General features: G+C 40.5%; 2 protein-coding genes across 2 annotated transcripts; one reads left to right on the forward strand and one right to left on the reverse strand.

The window, feature by feature from the left end:
- The first annotated feature begins 314 nt into the window (after window positions 1-314).
- On the forward strand, window positions 315-8,508 carry rab11al (RAB11a, member RAS oncogene family, like). Its single transcript, XM_047043612.1, has 5 exons — window positions 315-692; window positions 3,262-3,457; window positions 3,861-4,054; window positions 5,245-5,325; window positions 6,547-8,508. Exons 1-5 carry the CDS (start codon window positions 653-655, stop codon window positions 6,684-6,686), a joined length of 651 nt encoding a protein of 216 aa, XP_046899568.1. The 5' UTR covers window positions 315-652; the 3' UTR covers window positions 6,687-8,508.
- Window positions 6,988-27,145, reverse strand: mex3a (mex-3 RNA binding family member A). The gene is made up of 3 exons (XM_047043602.1): window positions 26,678-27,145; window positions 20,394-21,682; window positions 6,988-17,186 (listed from the first exon to the last, which is right to left on the reverse strand). The coding sequence occupies exons 2-3, from the start codon at window positions 20,809-20,811 to the stop codon at window positions 16,048-16,050; spliced, it is 1,557 nt and encodes a 518-aa protein (XP_046899558.1). The 5' UTR covers window positions 20,812-21,682; window positions 26,678-27,145; the 3' UTR covers window positions 6,988-16,047.
- Between the last annotated feature and the right edge of the window lie 160 nt (window positions 27,146-27,305).

Consider the following 27,305-nt stretch of genomic DNA (forward strand, 5'->3'; position numbering starts at 1 on the left):
TAACCTTCGTTTGAAGGCATCTCTTCTTTTTGTCAAACACAAAGCCTGTCCACAGCGAAAAGAAACGAAGCCATTAGGCCTACATTATGTTGCTGCGCCGCACCTGCTTCGATAAGGTCATTTTACTGTGCCATGGATTCAGTAAACCTGAGGCTCAACAAACTACCTGCTGCAAAGAGACTAACGACGTCACCAAGAAGCGATGAACAGGCTGGATGGAAGGAAATCATGACTGACAGCAAAGTAGACGAATCACACATGAGTTAGTGACAGGTGTCTTGCGTCCATTGACCAGTCTAAGCAGAGCAAGAGGCGTTCCTAGGCACTCGACGTAACGTCGTTCGGAAATGGCAAATGCCAGAACGTTGTCAGAAAGAGACGAAACTTTTCGGAAGATAGTTTAGTTTTCCTTGATAAATTATGATTAAAAAATAAGCACTGATGTTAGAAATATATTTGATTTAAGCTGGATTGTCACATCAGTTGCCGAATATAATAGTCTTCCTGCTTCTAAGTTGGAGCCTAATTGGTTGTTCGTTTCAGGGAAGCAGCGATCTGTCGCAAGATAAATGACCAAGAAGTTGGTTGTTGAACAGAGAAACGAGATCGGGAGGAATTTGAACATTTGCGTTGATAGAAACAAATTGAAAAGATGACGAACAGAGAAGACGAATATGACTATCTTTTCAAAGGTAAGCTATGTAGACTATGAACTAACATAGCATTACCATTTTTGACCATGTAATCGTGTTGACCTTACTATGTCGACTTCATTTCGTGTTGTTGCTACGTACTGGACAGCTCAAAGTCGGTTGAACAGTTTTACGACGAGAATGTCGCAAACGCTTAGTGTTGTTCAACGAAGTAATTTATTTTCGCTACTGACCGTGTTACCCATTAACGACATCCGACAAATATTTGACGGCATATACCTTGTATAAGTTTAATTGGACGATGGGCAGCATTCATTTGTGCGGATGATAGTGATCTAAATTATTACAGCCTACTATAGGCCTTCAGATTTGTAGGTTGCGACAGTTCTAACATCCAAGTACACGACATATGGCATTAAGTGGCATCTGTTGTGCAGGCATCATCCTACAGGCCAATGATGCAATCATCAAGGGAGACAGTTGGACTATTGGCCAACAAAGTGTCATATACTACTACAAGGATAATGACACATCAAAATACTCAAGTTGCTTCATCACAGAGGCTACTTGTTAGATAATGAACCAAAATACAATCCCCTCTGTGTCGTCACTCACTTATAGCCTAGTAGTAACCTGAACTTTTACTGTTGGATAAGAAAACCAGTACCCATTTTGAAACCTTGTGTTTTTTGAGGAAATGGTTTAGGCCTCCATCAAACATAGGAACTCTGACACTATGTCATGGTGCCCCACATTTAGGAGACAAGTAACCGTAAAATAAAATTTGAGAGAAATCATCCTGTCTGTCTCTTCCCTTGTGTTCTGTCCTGAACAATGGTAAACGATGTGCACAGGGTCTTTTGTTCAGAAATGGCACACTAAACAAGCATGTGTCGCCAAACTGGAAAGACCTGCATGAAGAGACAGACTGTGACGTGTCGGTCACCAAATGCAGAGAAAAGATTTAACGTGTCACATTGAGATAAAATGCCATGGCTTGGGCGTAATAGCAAAAGTTGATCTGAAATTAGTGCAGCACGGCAAGAACATTCTCGGCCAAGGGGACAAAAATTAAGAGCAATACTGTTTATCTGCCACGTTACCAGAGACATCTGGAGTCTCTGACTTACTGTTTTCTTCAAATCAAATTTATCTGTATAGCCCTTTTTACACGCAAGCATGTCACAGAGGGCTTCACATACGCCCATATAACTGCCCCTCAACCAACCTAAACCCTCAAGGAAGACAAGGAAAAACTCCCAGAAAAACTCCCAACAGGAGAAAAAATGGAAGAAACCTTGGGAGGAGCAATTCAGAGAGGGATCCCCTCCTCCAGAGACGGTTGGTGGGAGAGAGGAGCAGAACACAGGCTAAACATAGTCATACAGTGTCAATGGGTTTTGAAACACCAAAATCCATTGTTGAACTTTATAGGTGTAGGACAGGACCGGGAGACTCTCTGTTGGCCGTCATGGAGACTGGTTTCCGGTCGACAACCAGGTCCAGCGTTAGCAGACCGATCTTGTTCTGTGAATCGTTTTAATTGCTTATTTACTGCACCCCTCACGGTTAGCATGAGTCAGTCAGGTGAGTGGTTGAATCACTATAGACTGCTCCCTAACAGACTGCTAGGGTAGGTGTTGCATGGCCAGTTGACCAAGTTCCTCATTGAAGTCCTACCCATCCCATTCATGTTCCCCAAACTGCTCTGGAACTTAGCCTGCTCTTGATGTGTCAGCTACAAGTATGATTTTATCTTGACACATCCATGTCTTTTAACTGGACTTGATTTGTACATGGATTGTAGTTTGTCTTGCAGCCTAAATAAGACCTTGAGCATTGGGTGTGTAATCAGTGGTTATCATGTTTATCATTATGTTGATTAAATGCATCTGGTGTTGTTTTTGTAATGGTATTATTCCCCAGTAAACAAGTAGGGAAATGAAGAACTTCTCTGTTATCATTTGTTATAAGATCCAATCCGTTGGAAATTAGGTTCCTGGTTTACTTTTTGTTTTTCCACTTCCAAAAATGTCTCTCTCTCTCTCTCTCTCTAGTGCTAGTTTCTAATACTACCTTCTACAGATTCTCTCTTGTTGAGTCAGCCCAGTCATTTGGTTGACATTGACATCAACCTGACAAGTTTCTACCTGACTGTCTTGCACAAGTGTATTCCTTCATGTTGGTGTGTCACTGGATAAACACTGTTCAAGTAGAGTGGATGATTAGTCAACAACCCTCAACAATTAACAACCAACTCTTATTTCCTCAAATTGTGTGGTTGTGAGCTGGGGCTTAAGCTTTTTTTATAACCGAGGATGCGGCCGTCAATGACTTTCTAAATAAAAAGTATGTGGAATGTATTCCTATGCCCCAGGCTCAGGTTTTTTTTAGCGGTGGTGTACAATGAAGAAGTGGATAGACTAAATATATCAAAGCCCATAAAGTAAATCTGAAATGTTGGGACCAACATTTTGAATATACTTCCACTATTATTGTTGCCTAGAATCTGATCTTTTTCTTTGTGACTGGATTCTCTTTCCTTATAGGTCTTGTTATTTTGTCGATTTTTCTATTGATACTTACTTTGTGTCTCTCTGTTTTCCAGTGGTGCTCATTGGTGACTCAGGTGTAGGAAAGAGTAACCTGCTGTCCCGATTCACCCGGAACGAGTTCAACCTGGAGAGCAAGAGCACCATCGGGGTGGAGTTTGCCACGCGCAGCATCCAGGTGGAGAGCAAGACCGTCAAGGCCCAGATCTGGGACACGGCCGGCCAGGAGCGCTACAGAGCCATCACCTCCGCGTGAGCACACTCGCATAGATTAACCCTTGTGCTACCTTCGGGTCACATGACCCAAAGGTTCATAACGAAACCATCGTTGTGTTTACCCAATTTTACCCGATACAAAAACAATGTGGGGGGTTTGAGACTGCCCAACGGTTAAAAGAAAATGCTTCACTTTGTTTTTGTATGCGGTAAAGTTGTCGCAATACGACGGTGGGTCACAATGACTGATGGGTCAGAACGACCCGAAGATAACACAAGGGGTTAAACCCAACAACCGACAACGGGGGTTATAGAAGCTGGATTTTAACATCCAAAACAACCTTCAATGACCTGACTGGAGGTTGAAGCCACCCGTCCGCACAGGATACTCTCTCATGTCCGTACTTCCTCCTCCGTGTTGATTCTTTTTGTCATGTAGATACTACCGCGGTGCTGTCGGAGCTCTTCTGGTCTATGACATCGCCAAGCACCTGACGTACGAAAATGCTGAGCGCTGGCTGAAGGAGCTGCAGGACCACGCAGACAGCAACATCGTCATCATGCTGGTTGGGAACAAGAGCGACCTCCGTCACCTTCGGGCCGTACCGACGGATGAGGCCAAGGCATTTGCAGGTATGCGCTACTGGAGCACTCTGTGGCTTTTGTGTTCTGTCGAAGACCCAGCCCTTTGGCGGACGATGTTTGTGGTTTTTAAACCATAAATTGATCAAATTCATTAAATAAGAAGTTCTTGGAATATGTTTTACACTGATCTTTTCCGTTCCTTTTCTCACCGTGCCAGACCATTATGCCTAAACCATAGCCTAGTTGTTTTGCATTTAGAATATGCTTATTCTTAGTAGCAAACTTGGAAGTGTAGTGTAGACTTAGCTTGAAGACAAGTTGGACCTAAACACCCATAGAGCATAATCATAATCATTATTTATTTATTTTTCTCGTGACTCCTGTGTTTCAGAGATAATCTTGTCCTGAGGATGTAAGACTCACTAGATCCTTGTTTTCTGCAGTGAACCAAGCAACATGTGTATATACTTTGTTATAACCTTGTAGGGCGTCTTTGATATAGGGACAACATAGTTTCTATCTCAGTCACTGACTGACATGACGTGGTTGTGACAGCCATAGCAACCCCCTAGAAACCACTGTAGATCAGCTGCCTCAACTGCTGCAGTCATCATAGCCACAACATTGGCTTATCAGTTCGGATGGGATCAGTGTGCAGACTTCACATCAGTCCTAAAATCTTACTCCGTGTTAGTGAGTTAAAACTCTTGTAACAGTTGCAACTGTTCTTGTTGATAGTTTGGAATGAAGTAAATTTGAGTGAGACGGTTCATTGTAAAAGGGCCGATGCTTGTGTGTTCCAGCATTGAAAAGTGTCTCGGCTCATTTTTACATACTGGCAAGAGCTTTGCTCAATGCGTTTGCCTTTGATGTTGAGCCCCACATGACCCTTGTTTTTCTGATCGTAGTAATTGGTTGAGTAAACGTCCTGCTGAGACATGAATGTTGTCCCATATATCAAGGCAGCAAACTGTGGTACAGTGTACAGTGCACTCTATGTAAACAGGCATTATCTTACAAATAAATCACAGTGATTAGTTACAGTCAGGAGGAGACAATGACATTGTGGCGTGCAACAGCCTCCAGAGTAAGTTACACAAGTATACTGTAGTCACCTATGACTTGTAGTTCCATGTGTCAAGAGAGCGATTTGTTATGAAGTGGTTAGAAATGACACACAACAGTCATAATACGGCAAAATAATCGGACATATTCTAACACTTTTGTGCATTTCACAGAGAAACATGGGCTGTCGTTCCTAGAAACCTCAGCGCTAGACTCTTCTAATGTGGAACTGGCTTTTCAGACCATCCTCACAGGTATAGTGTGCACCCTCAGTACAACTATGCCACAACACTTTTGTTGCAATGCACAAACCAAACCAAAAAACTGCATGTTGGTGTTTATTTCGTGTTATTTCATGATTTCAATTTAAAAGAGAGTCAATGCTAGCCTGGCTCTGCCGTCCTATGTACTTCCACTCAATTTAGATTTTGCTTCTATGTACAAATGAAATGTACGAGAGTCTGGTTAGGACCAGGCTTAGTCGATGCTCCCACAGAGGACGCTTTGTCTGTTCCTTTGAACACCAGTAATCCCTCAACCACCAGTAGATGGCGGCAAAATCCATTTTATCAACCAGAAGCTATAATTACTGTTCAATTAAAAAAAAGAACGAAACCTAATGACTGGTCAATCAGGCATGATCAGAGCTTCCATTAAGTTGTGGGCATGTAGTGTTGGCATTTGCTTTTCCATGCACTCAAGAATGTGCTCTGAATAGTTAATCTGAACTGGTGTAAATTACATAAGAATAACTTAGTAGCCTATAGCTCATTATCTAAGAAGGCAACATGCATTGGACGGACATTTCCTTAAGAGTTGTTAAATAGAGTCTTCTTCCAGACCGTAGACTACCTTTTCAATTCATAGAAGTTGCCTGTCAGTCTCCGTATCTCATTGAACTTAGTTATGTGCTCGGCCAAATATCCTAAACTATCACTTGTACAATTATCTAATAAGCCCATGCCTTGTTTTTGGCGTTAATTTTAAATTCAGTAAAACGTCAAACCAGCCGGGCACACTTAATCAACAACACTGCAAATTATCTAATTAAGGGAATAGAACAGAGCAGGCGCTCAGACCTTTAGGAATTGTGTTGGAGACCCTTTGACCCGCTAGACATGGTGAGTGCAGACAATGGTCCCAGTGGATGACCCAAGGTCAGTTCTGGTGTTGTTATTTTGAAGGACCACAGGTAAGCTCGCCATGTATTTCTAATTTGGGATCAGGAGGAGGGAGTGAGTATAGTCAGCAACCTGCATGAGTCGGTCCATTGTCCCATTTTCAAACCGCATACCCATTCACAATACAACTCATTTCCCTGTGTTCATGTTTATTTGTAAATGTATAAACAGAAAGAGGACTTGTGGGACTGGCGGCATTACAGTTCCATCAACATACAGGTAGACAGTGCAGGTTCTTCCAGACTGGAGCTTTGCCAGAACTCCTTATCACATCTCTCCCTCTCTCCTCCACAGCCATCTACAACATTGTGTCCCAGAGGCAGATGTCAGGGCGCAGCGATGCAGATTTCTCACCCAGCTCCAACGTGGTGCCCATCACTGTGCAACCCACACAGAACGCCACGAAGCAGGGTGCGTGCTGCCAGAACAACTGAGGCCCTGCCACCCTGTGCCACCACAAAGACCACACGGACAACACAGGCTAGGGACAAAGAGGTAGACAGGGCGAGCAGTAAGGTAGAGGAGGAGGGAGAAGATAGAACATTGAAACTGGTATGGATGTTGTATTTACCCTCCCAAAAGAACCAGAGACAAAGAAAGCAGGCAGAGGAGTTGACCTGGAAGGCACAGACAGATAGACATAGAGGCTATAAAAGACGGCCGACTCAGACATGGGATACCAAGAGTCCCCGACTTCTAGTTGTATTGTTTTAATGAGGAGTCTGACCATAGAATTTTTATTTTTAGCCTCTATGGCTCTGCCTTTTACTTAATCAGCGTAAAAAAATGAAAAAATAAAATAAAAAGGGATGAAGTTTAAGGTATCTTTATTGGCGAGAGAGGCGAACACAATTGACCCGAGACGGAATCGAACCCGGGCCGATGGAAAGCGCTCTACATTGGGGTGCCCTTTGATCAGCTTTAAAGCTGAAGGACATGAACTGAATAGAATAAAATAAGAAAGTTTGCATATTATAAGAATCATCCCCCTAAGAGCAATTTTTCCACATTTGTGTGCTTAAGGCATAGTCAACTGATCTCTTATTAAGGTATAATTTAATAAGTGCAGTCCCACTGCACAGACGAAAGCATTAACATTCAGCAGTACAAGAAAGGACCAACTTCACTGAATTGCGACCGCCCTTTTTCCATAATCAGTCTCCTCTTCTTGAATGTATTAGGGTCAATGTACCAATGATATTTATTTAACACTATGTTTGATCTGAGGGTTTGTGCAAAAGTGCAACACTGTCTTGCTCTAATCAGATGCTGCTTACTCAATATGAAGGGTGTTTTTCTGTCTTTTTGGTTCTCTTGTGTTCACTGGAAATTCAATCATTTTAAGATCAAGTTATTAGATGTAACTACCCTTGGCTAGGGGCAGAATAAAGCCATGTTATCCTCTGTACCTGGTAAAATATGTTAGTCCAATTAAATTTACAGGACAATCTTGTCAGGTTTGCAATCAGATACATTTTTCTTTCACACAACTCTGCTCACAACTGAGAAAGGAAAACCTGTGCTTGTGTTTCAAACCCATCCGTCCGGTCCAGACCGGAATTGCCTTTACCATTTTATTGTTTCTTATTTTTCAATGTAGTCCGATGGGGCATCTAGATTTCAATTGCATCTAGCCATTTCAACAGCCCCCCCCCCCTCTTGTGGCTAGGAAGACATGAAGGTTTATGGGTTAGCGTGGGTGGCAGTAGCCCATACCATAGTTTCTGAATGGAGCCTGTTGCGCTGCCCGCCCGCTTGGCAAGACGGATGGGCCAATCATGTTACAGAGGTAACAGGTCGTAGGGCCACTCAGTCCAGTAGTCTCTGATGGTCCTAGGGCCTCCTTCCTATGAAATCATCCACTGGCCACCTGCCCTATCTATTGTATGTAACTGGAACAGGATCATGCCTTTTGGGATCATCTCTCATCAATGGTCCAGGTCTTTTTATATGTGGTTCTTTTTTTCTGGGCCAGTGTAGTTTTGTTAGTGGCTATAGGTTTGGATGGGTATGGCAGTGGGTAGTATCTATAGGTCTGCATGGTTTGGAGAAGGGCTAGGCATTCGAGATGGGTTTTTCACAGTAAAGGACAAACGTGTAGACTGACATTCTGCTTAGGTTTTCCACAATGTTGTGTTTTCTGGTCCCTTCCTCAATGCTGAATTGAATGGTTTGAAGGTATGTTTTTAAATAGCAATTCTTATATCTGTATATTTGGATCACAATGGTATAAATAAATTACATTTATGAAGTCTGGATGTTTTCTGATTGTAAAAATTAGTTATTGAAATGAGTGTCCAAGCTTCCTTTGTATTTTGTCACCATACAAATACAAAAATAATGTCAGTTTAAGATGATTTCATTTTGTTTTATTAGAAACATTTACAATACATCTTGAATTTTGAAAAAAAAAAATATCAAAGAAAAAAACGGATATGGCGCATATACACTAATAAAATATTTAAAAAATGTAATTCACAAAAGTCATGTTCTAAGAAATAAACCTGTGGTATCACATGCCACGTGTGGGCATAGTGCACTGTAACAGAGTTCAAAGAAGACTTTTTTTTTTTCTTTTTTCTTCAAAGTGACGGCCAGCCATAGATGGCCTTATGGCAAACCCTCTTTTTACTGATCACAGAGAAACCAGAAACTAAAGCCAGGGGATGCTGGCCCAAAACTAATGCACTAAGACCACTATAAGACCGGTATGAAAAATCTACTGTGCTGGAAGAATCTGAAACACTATCAAAGACAAATTGTTTTGACATGACTGTATTGGCCCCTTTGGATGACGTCAGAGTTTGACCTCAAAGGTCATTTCAGCCCCCTTCTCTATTACAGAGAACAGTAAATCAGCCAATTTAACATAAATATGAATCAATTGACATGGTTTTAATTGTTGCTTTGAGAATTGTAGTTAGTGTTATCAATGAGTGTAATAGACAGCCAGGTCTTCTTCATCTTGAAGAACCTGACAAGCCCAAAAAATACAAGGGAATGTCCGGGGACTGAAATGTTCTCTTTGCTTTAACTCAAATCCCTATCGTCATTTCTGATTGCAAAGGGGCTTCAACTATGAAAATCTACATGGGGAAAACAGTCCATGAACTCTTATGTTAAATCCATAACACAAAAGATCTGTGCTGCTCAGCCAATCTACTGTATGTGACCATACACAATACATGCAAACTATTACGGATATGAATGTGTCGGAGTGTGCTGGTGTGTGTGTACGTGACCATTAACCATAGATCAACTATGCAGTATGCCTATGTGCCCAACTGTTGATGTCTTATTCCATTCATTCATTAAGGCTTTGATTCTTCTCCGATCTAATTTGTCTGTTCCTACTCATCACAAAGGCTCCGAAGTTGTTTACATGTGACTCTATGCTATGAATGTGTTACATGTTGCCCTCTGTTAAGGAAAATAACTGCCCATTCATTCTTCATGTAGCAATCATAACAAATGCAGTAATAGCAGAAAAAAATCTTGAGATTGATGGAAGCAAGTTAAGAGGAAACATGTAATGGGTTCAGTCAGTTAAATGGGTTTAGTTTAAGGGCAATGGTTAGCTATAAGCACATGACAGTGCCAACTCAAAACAGAAGTTGAGGCACAAAATTGACGCTATGAGTAAAATACCTCCAATCTGAAAAATATTATATTACTTTGTCATAATCCTGCTGGTAAATGCACTGCTGTTTGAAATTGTGCATATCTGAAGTTAAAATATAAATTATGGGGAATTTGCATCACCTTTAATTTCATTTACACTGAAATATATGGTGGTGATTTTTTTCCATACCTTTTATAAATAAAACTTCATAACTCCTTAATTTTTTTTATTCTTAGTAGAAACTGACTTGTGTTTAGAAATATATTAAGTTCTTGTACTTTTAATTAAAAAACAAAACAAAATGTATTGAGGTTACTCATAAATATGTTGTTTCATTTTACAATTTTCATAAATAACATCCAGATACTGACTTTTCCTCCTTTCTCTATGAAATAATAACCCATGTTAGCAAAATAGATTTTCAAGAAACTGTAATACGATTTTTTTTTTCGTTTTAAGTTACTTTCTATAAATGTGGAAGAACTTAAATATAGTTGTGAAACTCTTGCCAAGCTCTTGCCAAAACAAACTAAAACTTAAAGCTCACTTTGAAACTGATAAAACACAATAGGCAAAAGGAGTGCATTAGTTTAGTGGTCATCATATACATTCAAATGCATTACTCACTCATCTTGTGAATTTGATAGGTTGGAAGAATTGCTTAAGTGCATTGATTTAAGTAAGGATTTCCTATCACCACTTAAAAAGGGGCACAACATTTTTTTTGTTTTTGTTTTACATGAATGGATAAGGATTTTTATAGTTTGTTTTTATAGACGGAAGGTGATATGGGTTTCTATAGTTAATATAATAGGCTTAAAAAATATTTCGCATAACTATGTGAATACTTTAAGAACTTAGTTTTGAAGTAGGTATCACTTTAAGAGTCATACTATTTCTTTATTTACTTACTGAATGAAAGAGTACACTATATTGGTGGAGTTGGTGAAAATATGCATCACAAGCCATGATTTTAAATCAGTCTGTTACACAACAAGGTAGTTGTAATCAATGTTCAGTATTTAAAGCTTTTTATACACCTTGTTCAATGTTGATGCAATATTCGTATCAAATCAATATTACTTGTTACATCTTATGTACTGTTCTACACTAATACCATGCACTGAAACTCAACACGGTGAACACATTTCCTCCAGAAACTATAATGTTGATAATATATGAAACCAATGGTTTTACGTTCATTAAACTTAGCAAGGATAGGGCTTTTATTACACACTGGCAACTTATCACACATATTAGATACTGTTTACAGTGGCATCTTTGAAATCAGGCAAGTACATGAATGGAAATTAAATGTCGGACTATCAAACATCTGTTACCTTGGCTGCTTGTATTAAAGGAATATAACATTTCCTTAGACAGTTAATTTTTCACATTAAGTACTGGGATTATAAAAGTTCCATGGTGGACACATTTATTCTTTCTTGGCAATAAAACCAACTGAGATTGAGTAATTACACCCGATAGGTTTAAATGCAATGATTGTTGTTTTTTGGATAGTGATTGATTCATTTGCTACTGATGCCTCTAATACTGTAAAATAAATATTAATGAGAACAAATATGATATGCTTATATCACAGCTATTGATTGACTGAAGCTCGTGAGACTTTGACCTACTATGATTTAAGTAAATAGGAATATTATTTTGTTGGACTGGACTATGCTGAACTAAACATATTCACTCTATTACAAGGAGAGTTTGTTTACATGTTCTATTTTAAGCGTAAGAATAGTTATGAACCTATAAGTCTGTTCTTTGGCTATTTTGGAACTTAGAACTTTCTCTTTAAGTTGCTAACATGTTTATGATGAGTACTTCAAAATGATTGGGTTGTGCCATCAAGTCAGCCACTATACATTTATCAACAACTTAAACACTAAAATATATTTTCATGATATGCTTATGTTAAGTATAGATGTTTCTCCCTAAACTTAAAGTACATACAAAGTAATAATATTAGATAAATGCTACTTAAAAAAAAGGAAATAATGTGCATTGTTCATGAGCACCAAAATCATTACAGTATGAAAAACGTTGTTGGATACAGTCCACCTATGGACGCAGTTCAACCATGTCTTTACCTCACAAACCGTCACAACAGGGGTTACCAACTGCCTTTTTTTCAAAAAGGAAATGCCTCAAGAGTTCATATTATGCTTTTGAAAAGCACTGCACGTTAAGATTGAAATGCTTACTTACACAGTGCACTGGGTTTCTTCTAAATAATAGATATTGTATTCAAACAAATTTTGCTTCCTTGAACTGAAGTTTGTTTTTGCACAGCTTGTATACCAATTATTTAATTCAAGACATATGTTAAGTTGAAAGGGAGAAAAGCTGTAAGAAATGACTGAAAGTAAGAAGTTATTTTCTTATCCTTTACAAACATTAAAATGTTAAGAGATATGAGACAGAAATTGGCTAACATCCTAGTGAATCAATGTCTTGTTCTGGATGGCATAAAATAGTTTGAAATTACTTTATTGTATTTTGTGAAAATGGTTTCTGTACTGTAGTAGTATTATTGCTTTTTAGTAGTATTATTTATTTTCCTAATAAACATAAAACCTGATTGATAAAAAAATCGGAACAATTTAGAACTCAGACCATCAGTCCCTGCATAATTAAGGGGAGGGATTCATATATAGATAGATTCACATATGCAAGACACAACTGTATAATTACAGTATATATTATTGTGTAGGTCATTTCCTTTTTGAATTTTGACTTGATGAAATACTTAAGTTAATTAATTTACTTACAATCTTATGTATGGCTCAAGCTAATATACATCTTTAAAGGATGATGAAGATTTATATAAATCCTTGCTCCTAAAATCTTTTTTTTTTCTTTTTTCGAATTCTATACCATAAGATAGTCAAAAGGACATTACCTTGTAAAAAAAGACCCCACTTACAGTAGGTATTAAACTGGATGTATTGATATACGTATATACATAGATGCTCAGAATCCTATCTCATAAAGTACAATGCTTCATTCTTCATTCTTCTACCAGCCTCCAACGCAGGGAGACACTCAAAGCCGTCTTTTACTGTAACCAGTGCAAACTCAAACACATTGTCAGAATTGACTTTATGGATGAGACATCTCCCATACATCACCACTACTAGGAATAGCAATAATCAATAATGTCGTAATAGGGAAACCTTATGTGCATGTCTGTCAAACTCTATGGACAAAAATTACCCATCAGTGGTCGGTTTGGTATTGTTTTTTTTGTATTAAGGTGCTTTACTTTATAATAAGTAAAGTGTTACAACTCCTAATTTGTCATAACCTTTTAATCCTAGTCACTCACACTGAACTGGTTTATTCACATTCTTTCTCTGAACAAAAACTTTCTCTAATGTTTGTTTTTAAGGGGCAATACTATTAAAGGCCTTTGTTGCTACATTTTTAGCGAAAGTGTAGGCATCATTTATATAAGTCTCAACACAAAACAAAAACATGTATTCAAAGAATAGCGTTACTCTGCCTTAAAACTGTCATGAAAAGTTTAGGCCAAAATGCTGTGCAATGTTCCTATTTATAAATAGTGAACTTTGATTCATCACTAAACATAACGTAATACAATGTAGGTACTTTTCTTGGGAGTACAGTGCTATTTCATCACAGTCCACAGACCAATCTGTTAGGGGTTTGGAGGGTTCTCTTGCCATCTTGCATTAGAAGCAATCATCTACTGTAACTATTTAGATGGACAGAAGCTTAGCAAAAAGTATCCAAAAAAGCAATGGATCAATCTGGTGGACTTCTAGGCAGACCGGCCACACCTTCAACATGTGTTTTGTTACCACTAGCATGTTTAGAAGCAGTTCTCCAAAAATCTAATAAATGACCGCAATGCGACTTCTCTTTTTGTCGAAATGGCCCTCCTCCCCTGCCGTCCAAAAAGCCCTCTCTTATCCCTCAACAGCTTTAATCCCCCCCCCCCACCCTCTAAAATCCCAGAGTTGGGGCTAAGGCAGAGACAGAGGGTGTGTAATTTGATTCAGCATGAGTGGTGCCTAAATTGGGCGTTTCCTCTGCTTTCCTGTCAATTACGATCATCTGATTTCAATCTGAAGGCCTGGAGCTGGCCCATCATTGGCTGTGCCCCATGTCAGACGTGAGGGGGCAGCTGCAGGATGTCCCATACAGTAGGGTAGAGCGAGAAAGGGGGTGGGGGAAGGGGGTTGAAGAAGAGCAAGGGTCTTTGGAAACTTTGATCTTCCCTGGCACTCTGTCACACAAACAGGTTTTCCCGCAGAAGTATTTGATTTGGTGCTTGGATAATGCTAATCAAACTGTTTCAGCTACTTAAACAGGCATTTTAAAAATTTGTGGTAAAAGACTCATTTTTGACAGGGGGCAATTACTATATTTACTGATATGGCTGATGATATTTCTTGGTCTTAAGTCCACTTGCTCCAGTAAGCTGGCAACCTGTTCAGTTGGTCTCTTTAAGATGCAGCTTTTTTTGTGGTAGGACAAAGGAGGCCCCTCTACCCAGTAGGGGTAGCTTAGAGAAGCAGAGATGGAAAGGAAAGAGGGAGGGTGGGCAGGGCGGAGGGAGGGATCCAATAAGGAGGGGTCCCCTTCGCTCAGCTGCACCCAAACTAGCCCCTTCTTTGCTTGAAGCAGTGGGGTGGGGCGGTCAGCAGCCTGTCCCTGCACCCCCACACACTGCACCAGGGTCCCCACACAGTCCGCACCTGGACCAGCCCATTTGCCTAATTACGAATGTGTCGCTCCAGGCCGTGTCCGAGCACTCTGGGGCCTACACCACTGCTGGGTCCAGACAATACGGCCCACTCTGGGAGGCAATGCATTGTGGGTCGGCTGCGGTCATTACCACCCTCAACAGCTCGCGATTGAACAGTAAGCAGAGGAGGGGAAAAAAGGCCACTCCCATGGAAAGACCGAAAGAGAAAGATCCCAAAATGATGTTCAACTTCAAGTCACATCCCCAGTGCACTATTAAACACCTGCTCCTCTGGTAATTAATTGGAGTGTAACAGCCCGTTCTGAGTTCATAGACACCATACTTTTGTATTAGGGGTACGCTATTGATTGATCCTTTTCATACTATACCAAAGGTTTTCTTCAGCTTCTGTCTACATATTAATACCTAATTTTTTCTTGTTTACCCTGAATACAAAATGAATGCCAGTCAAATGTTGCATTATGTATCCTTCAGTGACAATATCCAACTTAATTAGTGTGGGTTAAGTGGTTTCTCAGGTAGACAGATCTCCTGTACTATCCAACTGGATGATTTCCATAACTTTTGGCATCAAAAATTAAATCAGTGCTTTACACTAACTAGGAATCACATGCTTGCCCAAGTGTTACACAGAGCAAAGTTACAGAAACTTTTCATCAAACTCCAGATATGAACTTCAAAATATAACTGCAATGAAAAATAAATCACATACTAACTGTCGCCATGTATTATTAACATATTGGAGGTGACAGTTAGTAGGAATATGGTTGTCAAAGATGCAGTATTGTAACCAATAAAGACTTTTGTTCAATAAAATAACAGTTTGTTCAATTAGTTTCATGCCATATTTTCCATGAAAAGAATAGGGCGAAATAACCTTTTCTTTAGCAACCAAATTTTTTGTAGATTACTGACAATCATCTGAATCTAAGACATGTGTAAGGTGCGATGAAGGAATTAATATTTTCCTTCTTCTGTTTTGACATCCCAGATCCTTCTGGCACATATTGAGTTCTAGGAAGCAAATTTGAACCTAGCAGAACCACTTAATGGTAAAATAAATGTTTGAATAAAATGTTCACATTACTATTTACGTCTGACCACTGTAATTCATACATGAAAAGAATGAAAAAATTAACTGCAGCAGTAAAAAACAAAACTGGAAAATGCTAGGTACTATACTTCTCTTATAAACAAAACTTTTATAAAATATATATGCATATATATATATAAAAGAAAAAATTAAAAATATTTCTTATAGTTTTTAGTAAAGCAAGCAGTGCCTTCTAAAATATCTGCTTGTTGTTTTTAGATTTTTTGAGAAAAAAGTACATAGAATAATAATAATAATAATCATATTAATAACAGTAAATAATTATTGAACACTGTGACAAAACGAATGATAAAAACTGATGTTTTCTCCTTAAGAGAATATTCGGATGGCCTGCGTAACCAAGGTGTGGCAAACAGGGCACTCCGGGTGGTTGAGCTCACAAATGCGGATGGCACACTCCATGCAGAAGAGGTTGTGGCCACAGGGCACCAGGGCAGCCGTTACTTTACTTTCAAAGCAGGTCATGCAGTCCCGCATGATGGCCGGTGGAGAGTCCGGCACAGGGAGGCGCCCAGGGAAGCCAACACTGGCCGAGGTGGGCTCGCTGTGGGCACGCCGGGCCTGGGCGTGGGGCGAGCCGGCAACAGCGGCGATGCTGGTAACTGAAGAGTTGGCTGTGCTTCCTCCACCACAGGGCTCGGGCAGGCCAGGGGAGAGTCTGGTCAGGGGAAGGGGAAGACCGCCGAAGCTCTTGGACCGCTGCTGGGCATAGAAAGCCACCTGTTTGGGGTAGTCCGGGTCACCCCAGCTCTGGGTGCCCTCCGAACCAAAGTAAGAGCATGGCTTCTCTCCAGAGCTGGAGAAGTTGCCCTTACTGTAGATTCCCCCTACTTCCCCTCCCCCTCCGACCATGGCGTCTGAGAAGTTCTGGCGGTAGCTGCTGGTGAGCGGCTTGCGCTGGCCCCCCTGCAGCCCCCACACCTGCTGCAGGCGGCTCTCCAGACCCCCGGAGCCTGCTGGCCCACTGCTGCCATCCGGCCCTAGGCAGTCGTTCTCGTTGTTGTGGTCGTGCAGGCCTCCCGTTCGGAAAGCGATGTGCGCCTCGATCTCCTCGCGGGCCCTTTCAGCGTTTCCCGGTGACCCTGTGATCTCAAAGACGGGGTCACGGTCTCGGCTAGGGGTCACGATGTAGGTGCATGTCTGCTGCTGGATGCGTTTAATGGTGGAACCTTTCGGTCCAACAACCAGACCCACAACTCGATATGGCACTCTTACTTGAATGGTGGTCTGCCCTGGGAGAGGTGTGGGCGGCGAGCCACTGAAGGATACACCCAGCTTGTTGCGGGATGCCCGTAGCATGGAGAAGTGCTCGGCGGCAGATATGATCTCGCGCCGTGCCAGAGCCACGTCCTCCTTCCGGCCCGTGATCAGGAACACAGGCTCCTCACCCCTAACAGGAGTTTTGATGTAGGTATTGGTTTTGGCCCGCAAAGCTTTGATCTTGCAACCTGAAAACACAGCGGCGTTAGTTTGAATGAAGTCTAATAAAAATATATATTTTGTTATATTTCTTATAACAGCATACCAAGTAAGAGGAAGACTACTCACACATACATACGTAACACATACATATGTTTGTGTTAAAACATTTTTTATGGCAATAAATACAGAGCAAGCATTTAGGGAGTGCAATCGACACCAATGCACTAGTTTACAAGCAAGTCAAAGAACAAACCATATTTTCATAAATACATGTAGTTTTGGACCGGTTTGCAATGGTCATCTGAGAGATAATTGTTTGGCGCAAGATTGAATTCTTTCTATAGCTTAGATTATACATAAATCAACTATAAATTAACGCTTTTAGGATTTACAAGTCTAATATCCAGCACTGATCTATCAATATACAATTACTGTTTACATCCGTTTGTGCCTATTGATGATGGTGTAAAGGCATACTATAAGTCAGTTCTTCTTTGTGGGAGAGCATTGTGGGAAAGAGTGCAGGATAATTATATTTCATGTCAAATTACCTTAAGCAGAAACACTGAGGTTGGCATAAGTATAAATCATAGAAGACAACATAAGTGAGTCATTTTGGAGAGGACTATCCAGGAGGTAAGGATCCAGGCATGCTGTGTGTACATTACACCCAATAGTTAAAACATACAACACACTCCACTAAAGAGCTTGTGTCATCAACAGATCTGGAGTGTGGAGCCTTTTAATTCAGAATTTCATGTTTATATTACCTCACAAAACAAACACCTTTGTTAGAAAGCAGATCCTGCCTTTACCACATGGACAGGCTCTATATCTGGCCTCTTAGCAATCACCAACCATTAATTCAATATGATGATCTCACTTAACAACACCGCTATACTACAACCGGTCACAAAGCATCATTACATAAGAAAAATAAAATATGTGAGCAGTGTGGAGTAATGGATAAAACACCAGTCAGCTAGCCTTTAACTGAATATCATGTGACCTATATCATGTGTCCTAATGCTCCTAAAAAGCCACACTTACTACCAACTTCACAAACATGGATAGCACTGACCAGGGAACAGAACGCTCTAAAGCAGAATCTGTTCAAATGTAAGATATCCCCTGTAAAGCTAGATTTGATTATTTGCTGCAAATATGTGAATATAATCTTTCAGGATATTTAAGAGCATTGCATACAATAATTTATCGCACATTCTTTCAACTTAAACAAATATAATAAAAATAAAGATGAAAGTCTTGATTTATTAATTAAGTGAGACAAGTGGTTGAGGAGAATTGTTCAAAGAAATTCACTTGAACCCACATCTACTGCCACTATATACAAAAAATCTAAAACACTTCTAGATTCTTCCTCAATGTTATACCATGTCTGTCGTTTGAAGAGCATGCAGTGGTGCATGTCTTGAACTGTAAAAAAGGACATACACTGGAGTAGTAACGTTGTATCTCCGGACACAAGCACTACATCCGTAATCAATTACAATGACTTTGATAGAGGAGAAAAACGCTCATTTTGCCACTCCACAATGGGATGCTCCATTAGCCAGATTTACCAGGTAGGCAGAAGTCAACCCTATGAATGGGAGGTGTTCAACATGAGCTAACTAACGAGGCCCTGAATCAAAAGAAGATCATCTCAAATCCATCCAAATCCGCATTTATTCTCAGTCATGGCAAAAGCCCTTTGCTGCACTTGTGCTCACTGAGTCCACCCTGCGGCTGCATTCAGTTACCCTATTACAATTCAAAGCTTAAATTCCGAGTGACAAACATGAGCCACACAGGGAGGGGAGGGGCACTTAGTGGCATAACAAAATCCACATCTGGGAGGTTGATTGCTTTTGACCAACTTGAGACAGTGGGGGCATGTTCATCTGTGATTACCCACAAACAATAAAAAAGGTTTACTGTGGACTGAAGGGTGTGGATGGGCAGCAGTAAGGTCTCCTGCTCATCTACATAATTCACCTTTCACAATTTGGACAACAATGTAATGTAGTAGAAGTGCAATGGGTTTCAGGGGGAGCCCTTGTTGTGACTACAATTCCTTGCCTGTGCTTCTATCCATCCCTGCTCATTGCCCCCTCTTCTTTTCAGACTCATCACAACAGCCTGTCAACAATGGGTGCAGTCCAACCACTATTCAGATACAGAGTATGCTAATGTTCTTTTGAGAAGCTGTAAACGTATTTTCCCCGTTGTGGGATGGTCACTTAAATTGACTGTGTGAAGAAAATTGATTAGTTGATCATAACTGTAAGAGTATTAAAGTGCATGGCTGAGGAGAAGCACTTACACCTTGAAACAAAGAACAAAAGAAAAACCAACAAAGAACTGGATATGTTGGTCCAACTTCTCGCTGAGTCACGCCTCAATTCCTTGGATCATCCCGTATGGCAACTGGTAACACTGCCCAATAAGGTACCCCATACCCACCTACCCCACCACTTTCACACCTTTGTTTGATAACTGCTGTCATTCAAGTCCAGGTCTACAAAAGTCACTCAAATTACACAGCAACAACTGACAGGAATTTTTGATACAACTTTTGAATTTGAGAATTAAATGAGAATAATTTAGGCCATATTGGCATTGTCCAATTAACTGGGTCAGTTCGCAATAAAAATGAACAAATACGGCATGCAAAGAAAGAAAATAGAAAATGCTTTTTTTTTTACATTATATCTATGCTATACACATTTTGCAATAGCATATTTCAAAACATTTCGGGAAGAACAACATTCCCTTACTCGTAGACTAGCACGTTGCGTTTTTGAACTGTCTCGCGCGTTTCAGACGACAAAGGAAGCAAGTGCTATCCCTGCCTGAAGTGTGCGTCTGTGAGCTGACATTGATGGCGTGGATGTATAATAATGCGCCCATGAGGTAACGGTTACTCTCAGGCTTTGTGTCTCCCCATGTTCAAAATTCGCTTAATAGACAATAAGAGAGAACCCGATGGCAACATTGTTAGAGTTCTTGTTACAGTATGGAAACTTAACATTTGTTACAAAGGCCAGTGAGGGAGTCTGCATGGTGTCTCGGTGGAATACAACAAAAAAAGAACACCACTCCCTTTTCTTTGACAATAACACCAGGTAACAGTTATAGGACATTACAAAAACAACATGGGAGCCACAGTGAGACAAATTTAGTATCAAATTCATAACTTCTGACTGAAACATTTTGGTCGTAGTCTTTACCTTGTCTCCCGACTATTTCGGCCACATGTTCAGAACTGGGCACGGGGACGCATTCTGTTATGTTGCAGCCTCGTCCCTTCGTCTCAGCTGAAGAGCCTTCATACAGGGCACATAACTTGCTTTTTCCTTGCAAAAGTACCGAGTCTCCCCCTCCAACGTTATTAGTGTGGTTATGATGGTTATTGTTATTGTTACTCCTGTCCTGTACTCCCGTTGTAGGAGCCCCGCTGCCGTCCTCGCCTTCCCCGAGCCCCAACAGAGACAACTGGCCCAACGCGACCCTGAGGGCACGGGAGTCGTCTTCTTCCTCATCGGGTGGCACAAGGAGACCTTCGCTTCCGAATCCGGAGCCGGCTAGATCCCCGCCGTAGCCCCCATTTTTCTCCATGATCCCTGCTAGAACCAGCAGGCTAGGCATGGCTAACAAAAGAGTGTGAGACAAAGACTGGGGAAAGAGACTGGAGAAACAGCACCCGTGCCGCCTCCCCGCCCCCTCCTCCTCCTTCCAATTCCCCCTTTGCGCTAGTCCCTCCCATAGACCAGCCCCCTCTCTCCTGTCCGCTAGCCTATACTTTCAATACAGTCCTCTCCCAGCTCAAGGCAAACGGGACACAAGGCCGTCTGCACGGAGAGACTATATGCTCCACCCCGTCTGGTCTTGCAGTCCCCTCCTTGGCTGAACGAACTGCCTTCCCGTTTACCATTCCATCTCACATTCCCAAGCCTGTGGCATCTCAGAATCTTACCCAAGCGATTTCTTTCACCTTTGGAAAGAAGGGAAACATTTCCTCCACCTTTTCCTTTGTCTCTATCCCCCATGCGTTTTGATCAATACGACTCATTCTGTTTTTCAAAAGACCGCAGCATTCTTAAATAGGCTACTTACATACCATTCTGGGAAGATTATAATCATCAATCGATTTTTACAGACAGCAGGAGCACATTTTCAAAACTCAAAATCAGACCTTGTTAGCAAAGTGAATTTGGTTAACAGTGCTGGCCACTTGCCAACTTCAAATATCCAATGGAAGGATTATATAAAGAAAAGTAAAAACAAATCGACTCTGGAATAGAATCGTAGTTTGTTATATATATATATATATATATGAGGTAGTCTCTGCGCAAATACTAATAAGTGCACATTTGGGTTAATTCTCTCATCTGAGGACGAAGGAGTTAATAGCGACATATTTTGGGGGTCCGCCCACCCCTCTTGCCGTGGGTTGCGGCAGGTCATCGCGTTGTTGTCTCGGGCGTCGTTGCGCAGGGGTTGTTATGTAGGAGGGGGTCTATAAGAGGAGAAGAGAAAGGGAGTTGTCAGACAGGCGTTGCAGACACTATGCAGCGGGGATCTTCATAAAATCCCTCACATTTTATTTCCCGTGAGCAAGGCTGCTGCTCCTAACCGTGAACAAAGAACCGCGCCATGTGTTCTGTACAACAGACTTGTCAAAATGTCCTCGAGAGAAGCCACGCCTGGCGGCATGGTTGTATAATAACACAAAGACATGTGCATGGTAAAAATAATAATAATGAAAACATTAACGATGATAATAATGACAATGCAAATATAACGACTATACACAAAATATGTAGAATAATAATAATAATCAAGCATCGTAAACAAAACAAAAGTTCTCAATACTATAGAACATTCTTATTTATTAATAATCGCGAAAATAATTGTGATATCATTATTTTTGTATGTCAGCATCTAGACAAATTTTTATGCCACAACAGTACAGTTTCTTATCCCTACTGTAACCTATGTGGGTGGCATGAGGCGCATTGGTCTGTCAAGCATGTGAATATCACCCTGCTCATAGATGAAACACCTCATTTAAGCGGTAACTGTTTGTAACAGCCACTTCTACATGTTTCCGGATGCCACATCCTTTCTTACTTTATATTTATTTCAGACATGATCGATAATTCTTCAAATGAATTAATATGTAGTTATATCATCTATTGGCGGACTTTGCACTGGATACAGTTTCATCTTTGTTATTATTTTCCTCAGATCATTTGTAAGTAACCTATTTTGCATGTTTTCAAAAGATATGTTTGAGCTTGCTGTTTAGGCAGATTAGAGGACTTGAGCGTTGCTGAGCAAATTCTGATTAGTTGTACATGTGTCCATATCAGGCAGCATAATTGGGTTGTACTCATAATAGCAACAATAACTACAACAGATAAAGTATGTGTGTCAGTTAACAGAATTGCATTTGAGAAACCATGGGGATGTACACTATCATAGGTGCTGTAATGTGCTTTTGGTACAGGTGCTTGGTACATGGTTATAGTTGGTGTGTTGTATGCCCTTAAATCCCACAAAGGGCAAATTTATGGTGGCCAGAAGGAGACCATGATTGAAAAAGTTGTTGTTTCATCCAAACATAAAGGCATCAACAACAATCTAATGGTTGTTGTGGGGGGCGGGGTTGTGTGTGTTTATGGGGGGTGGGGGGGGATCTGCTCCCAGTTGGGGGTGGGGCGGGGCGGGCTGGAGTCTATCCGTTCCTTGCTAGTCAGCGGACGGGACTGGGGACTGGGGAGACTGTGGGGCTCCGGGGGAGATGCTGGAGAGGGGCCAGCTTCTCATTGACACACAGAGGCAGTGTGTCCAAGAGGTCATCTGCTTCCATTAATGGGGTGTATGCTTGGAGCCCAAGGCCCCAATCAATAAAGAGGATGGATCAGGGATTATGTTTCTCCCACACACCCTAGTCTGTCTGGGTGAGTTGGGTTGTTGTAGGCTTGTTTGTGATGATACCGTATTAGTAACTTTTTTCTCTCTCCTGAACATAACCTTTATAACCTCTAAATCTACTTTGGTACAAGTTTCACTCCCAGTCAGAGGCGTAGCCCGGGTAGGCCTGGGTAGGACAGGCCTACCCAATTTGTTCAAGGCCTACCCAACAACGAAAATATCTAATATAAATGCAAACATTTGTGAAAATTGCAAAGTACATAAGTTAAAAAAACTGAAAAGATGCCTATCCCTATTTTTCTAGGCCTACCCAATAAGATTATTTTGGCTACGCCCCTGCTTCCAGTCCATCTGACTCACTGATTGTGATGCCATACTGTACGCTAGCTTTTACCTTAAAAAAAAGTAAGCTCTTTGTGTATATTCCAGAGAGATAGAAGGGTGTATGTGTGTGTGTGTGTGTAAAGGTGGGGGGAGGGTTGTGTGACAGAGAAAGAGACACACTTCAGGACACTTGTAAAATGTAGAGTGCTGAGGTCATGTTACTTGCACATCAGAAAAAACTCAGTGATCTTCACCATCTGGTTGCTTGACTGCTCGTTCCGTCTGCCTCCTGCACATTCTGAATGGGTGGCTGGATCTCTAGTGACATGCTTTGGTTTACTGTGCCACTTAGACAAAACCCATCTCTTTGTCCAGCAAGCCATGCAAACACCACATGCACCTATATAGACAGTATCTGACTCAGAAAAAGGACTGTCTGTCTAAGAAAAAGGACGTAATAGCCTGTAAAAAAAATAAAACAACCCTGAAAGAGCATCCCTTTGACGTGCATGGCCAGATGTCCTTTTCATGACATTTTGGGGGCCTTGCTGTCAAGTGAAGGCAGATATGAGCACATGTTGGCTGAGTGCCAGATTCTGGTGTCACCGTCAACCTGGACTTGTGGATGATGTAAGAATTCATGTGTATGATGTCATGCGTATGATGTTAAATCCTACACTAATACCTTACTCTAATGATGTAGGTTGCAGTAGCATAGGCAAGAGGACAACACAATCCCTCAGTAAGAGGATCAGTAATTGCAGATTATTTCAGATAACCCATAATCAGATCATTTGACTCGCACAGCAATGACAATTATCAACATATTTCACAAGGGAAATTTGACCAGTAAACAAGTTTTGTATTACTTTGTGTATTAGGTTTGCTCTGTGTCAATGCTTGTTTAACTCAACAAATTGTCAATGGGATGCTATGATTTTCTGAAAGAAAAGCAATCTACAAATACAGACACATAACATTCCTCATTGAGTTAAACCAGTAATGGATATTTAATGCATTACTTAATTTTGGCGTATTATGTAAATTCGTGTGTGGCTGAGAATTGTCCACCTCTTGATTTAACATTCTTCTCCATTGTCAAGGAAAAATACGACGTACAATTTCCTTAGCAAACACACTTCCTCTTACCCCCTGTCCTTTCTCTTTTTTCTCACTCTCATTCACACACACACAGACACACACACAGGGGTATTGTGATTGGGGGATCTGATCTCAACTGGGAATATGAGTCAGGTGGTTATGACTTCATCGCTTTTCTCGGGTATTAGGTCATCTCTCTCTCTTTCTCTTTCTCTCTCTGTTTCTCTATCTCTTTTGTCTCTATCCCACTGTGATCCACCTTTTACGTTGATGCTTAGTGAGTAGGGACACACCTAGTGATGAGTAAGGTTATCCTCACCTCATGTTTCCCCAGTCTACAATGATCTCACACCTACTGTTGAAAAAGCTTCAGAATAAGATTGATCATCCCTGATTAATTTTAAGGTGTTTTCATATTTGGCTACATTATACCTCCCAAAAATGTCTGATGGATTATGGCTACAATATGCTAGTATTGTATTAGCTCATTCTGTCAAATATATTATAAAATATTTAATGGGCATCACATTTGACAAATATTCAGGATACCACACTGACAATTGACAATCCAATTCTGCACAACGCCATTTTCTTAGATCTCCACTTACAACATGACCGTGAAAGTCAGAGGTTTATGAAAAGCAATAACACTCGTCATCAACGAAGTTAATGTAGGATAAGTAATATCCTTTTTGATGACTGAAAATAATTCGTACTGGTGATTGCTTGTTTTGGACAGAAAAAATGGCCTACATCTGATCTAAGCAGCCAAGCGTTTTATATTATGATCGACAGGTGGCGTCCGCCACAGTGTAATCAGGCATGTTAATTTCAGGTGGTTGCAACTAACAAAAACGACAAGTTACTTTCGCAAGTCATAAACAAAAAACATTACGAAATGAGGATGAGGCATGCGTGAGGTTTGATAGCTCTAACTGTTGTTCACTTGCGATTTCTAAAATCGAAGCCAATTCCGGTAAGTTTAACAATAAGCAAACCAACAGTTAAAATTCTGGCACTGTCATGAGTTGTTTATTTCATTAAAATGATTGTTTAAAGTTTAATTAGGTTAGATATTATGTGCATTCACTAGGTATACTTTATTTACTTTGATCGTTTCAAACTATAATGATTTCGCTTACATTCTTTAAAATATTCGGTGAAGATCTACGCCGTTATTGGCCAGGGGGTGGCGTATAGGCCTCTACCTTTGTTTCAGCTTCTCATTTACTGAAGGAGCAGAGAGGGGCTTGGAAGGAGTCTAGCCGTCCTCCAACATCGCAGTGGCAGCAAGAGTGACATAAAATTAATTTGTAGCTGAGCTTTTTAGAATATGGAAGGATTTGAGAAAACATTGATATGTTTATTGATATTTAATCGTACAAATGAAGCCTTATCAACCTTTCAAAATACAAAAATATACAGTGTTTAGTACTAGTAGAAACATTTGGCTTTTTTCCTCTGATAATTAGTAATCTCACAGTGTCCCTAATTGTTTTATGTAGGAAATCCCTGATCTTTTATCCCTTGTGGTTCTAAACAGTTTGGACCCACCCAAAGGGAGAATGTATACTAAACAAAGTTTGTATATACTGACACACAGTTCTCATCACTACAGCCGTACTGTTCTGTAAGTGAGTATCAGGAAATGTTAGACCATAAAAAGCCTACTTTTGTTACACATCCTGAATAATGAGTCCTAAACTATTTAAGATGAGTAGTGTAGAGTTCAAATAATGCTTAATGTTGCAGCTACATAGTTGTTATAGTTACAGCATTACTTGTATTAATAGTGTTATTGGTTAATTGGTATTTGATGTTTTCACCCCGTGTTGAAGATTGTGAGGAATGGTTGTGATTCTGTTCTAAAGCTTGATATGCTTCATTTGCCTTTCCTGTGCAGGAATACCTGTTACTGAGCACCCATTTACTCACAATGGTATGAGGTGTGAGACCAAAGCAAATACCTCTCAAAAGAAACCTGCTCAACTGTCTGTCAACTTCTGTTTGTGTCTGTACTTTAGTCAAGTTGGAAACACCTAGGATATAGATCATGAAATGTGATTATGAAATACAGAGAAGACGATGCAAAGAAACCAGGAACATCGAGTATGCAGTTACAGATATTTGATAAGAATTTAACACTTACGGCCAGTTGTGAGCTGGTGTTTTTTGTTAACATTAGTGAAACATTACGAAAGCCGGAACAAGGGTTTTGTTATATCCTAGAAGATGTTTGAACAATGTTTTGATGTATTTCCAGAATTTCTTCTGTGACGTGTGTGACAAAGTCCTTGAAGAGTCTCAGGTCAAGGTTCGACTAAATTCTTACCTGACACTTTGACTGTCAGTACTAAAAAGAAAGCATGTAGTCCGCTCAACTTTTTTTGCTGCCTTTGTGGAATGTTACAGTAGTGTCAGGCAGTAAATAATCTGCCCGACTAACCTGATATCTGTCTTGTTTGTTGCTTCACAAGCAGTCATGCACCTGTCATGTGGGACATTTCAATAACCCTCACTGGGGGTTCTTTCTTGTACATGTCTCTGTCTCGAGTAATGGTTAAGGCATGCGGAGGTAGCGATAAATGGTTAGTTTGGAATACTTGGACAATAGTTTGTTGCACATATACTTTATATTTTGGTTGCCAGGGCAAAACATATTTTTTGTTAGCTAGAGTTTATAGAAACAGAGAGGAAGGGAGACTGAGGGAGAGAGGAAAGCTACAACAAGAGAGCTTTTAGTACTGGGACGTATGAATCATAAAGAGAAAAAGCCA

This window comes from Hypomesus transpacificus, chromosome 2, assembly GCF_021917145.1.
Source record: "Hypomesus transpacificus isolate Combined female chromosome 2, fHypTra1, whole genome shotgun sequence".
Lineage (NCBI taxonomy): Eukaryota > Metazoa > Chordata > Actinopteri > Osmeriformes > Osmeridae > Hypomesus > Hypomesus transpacificus.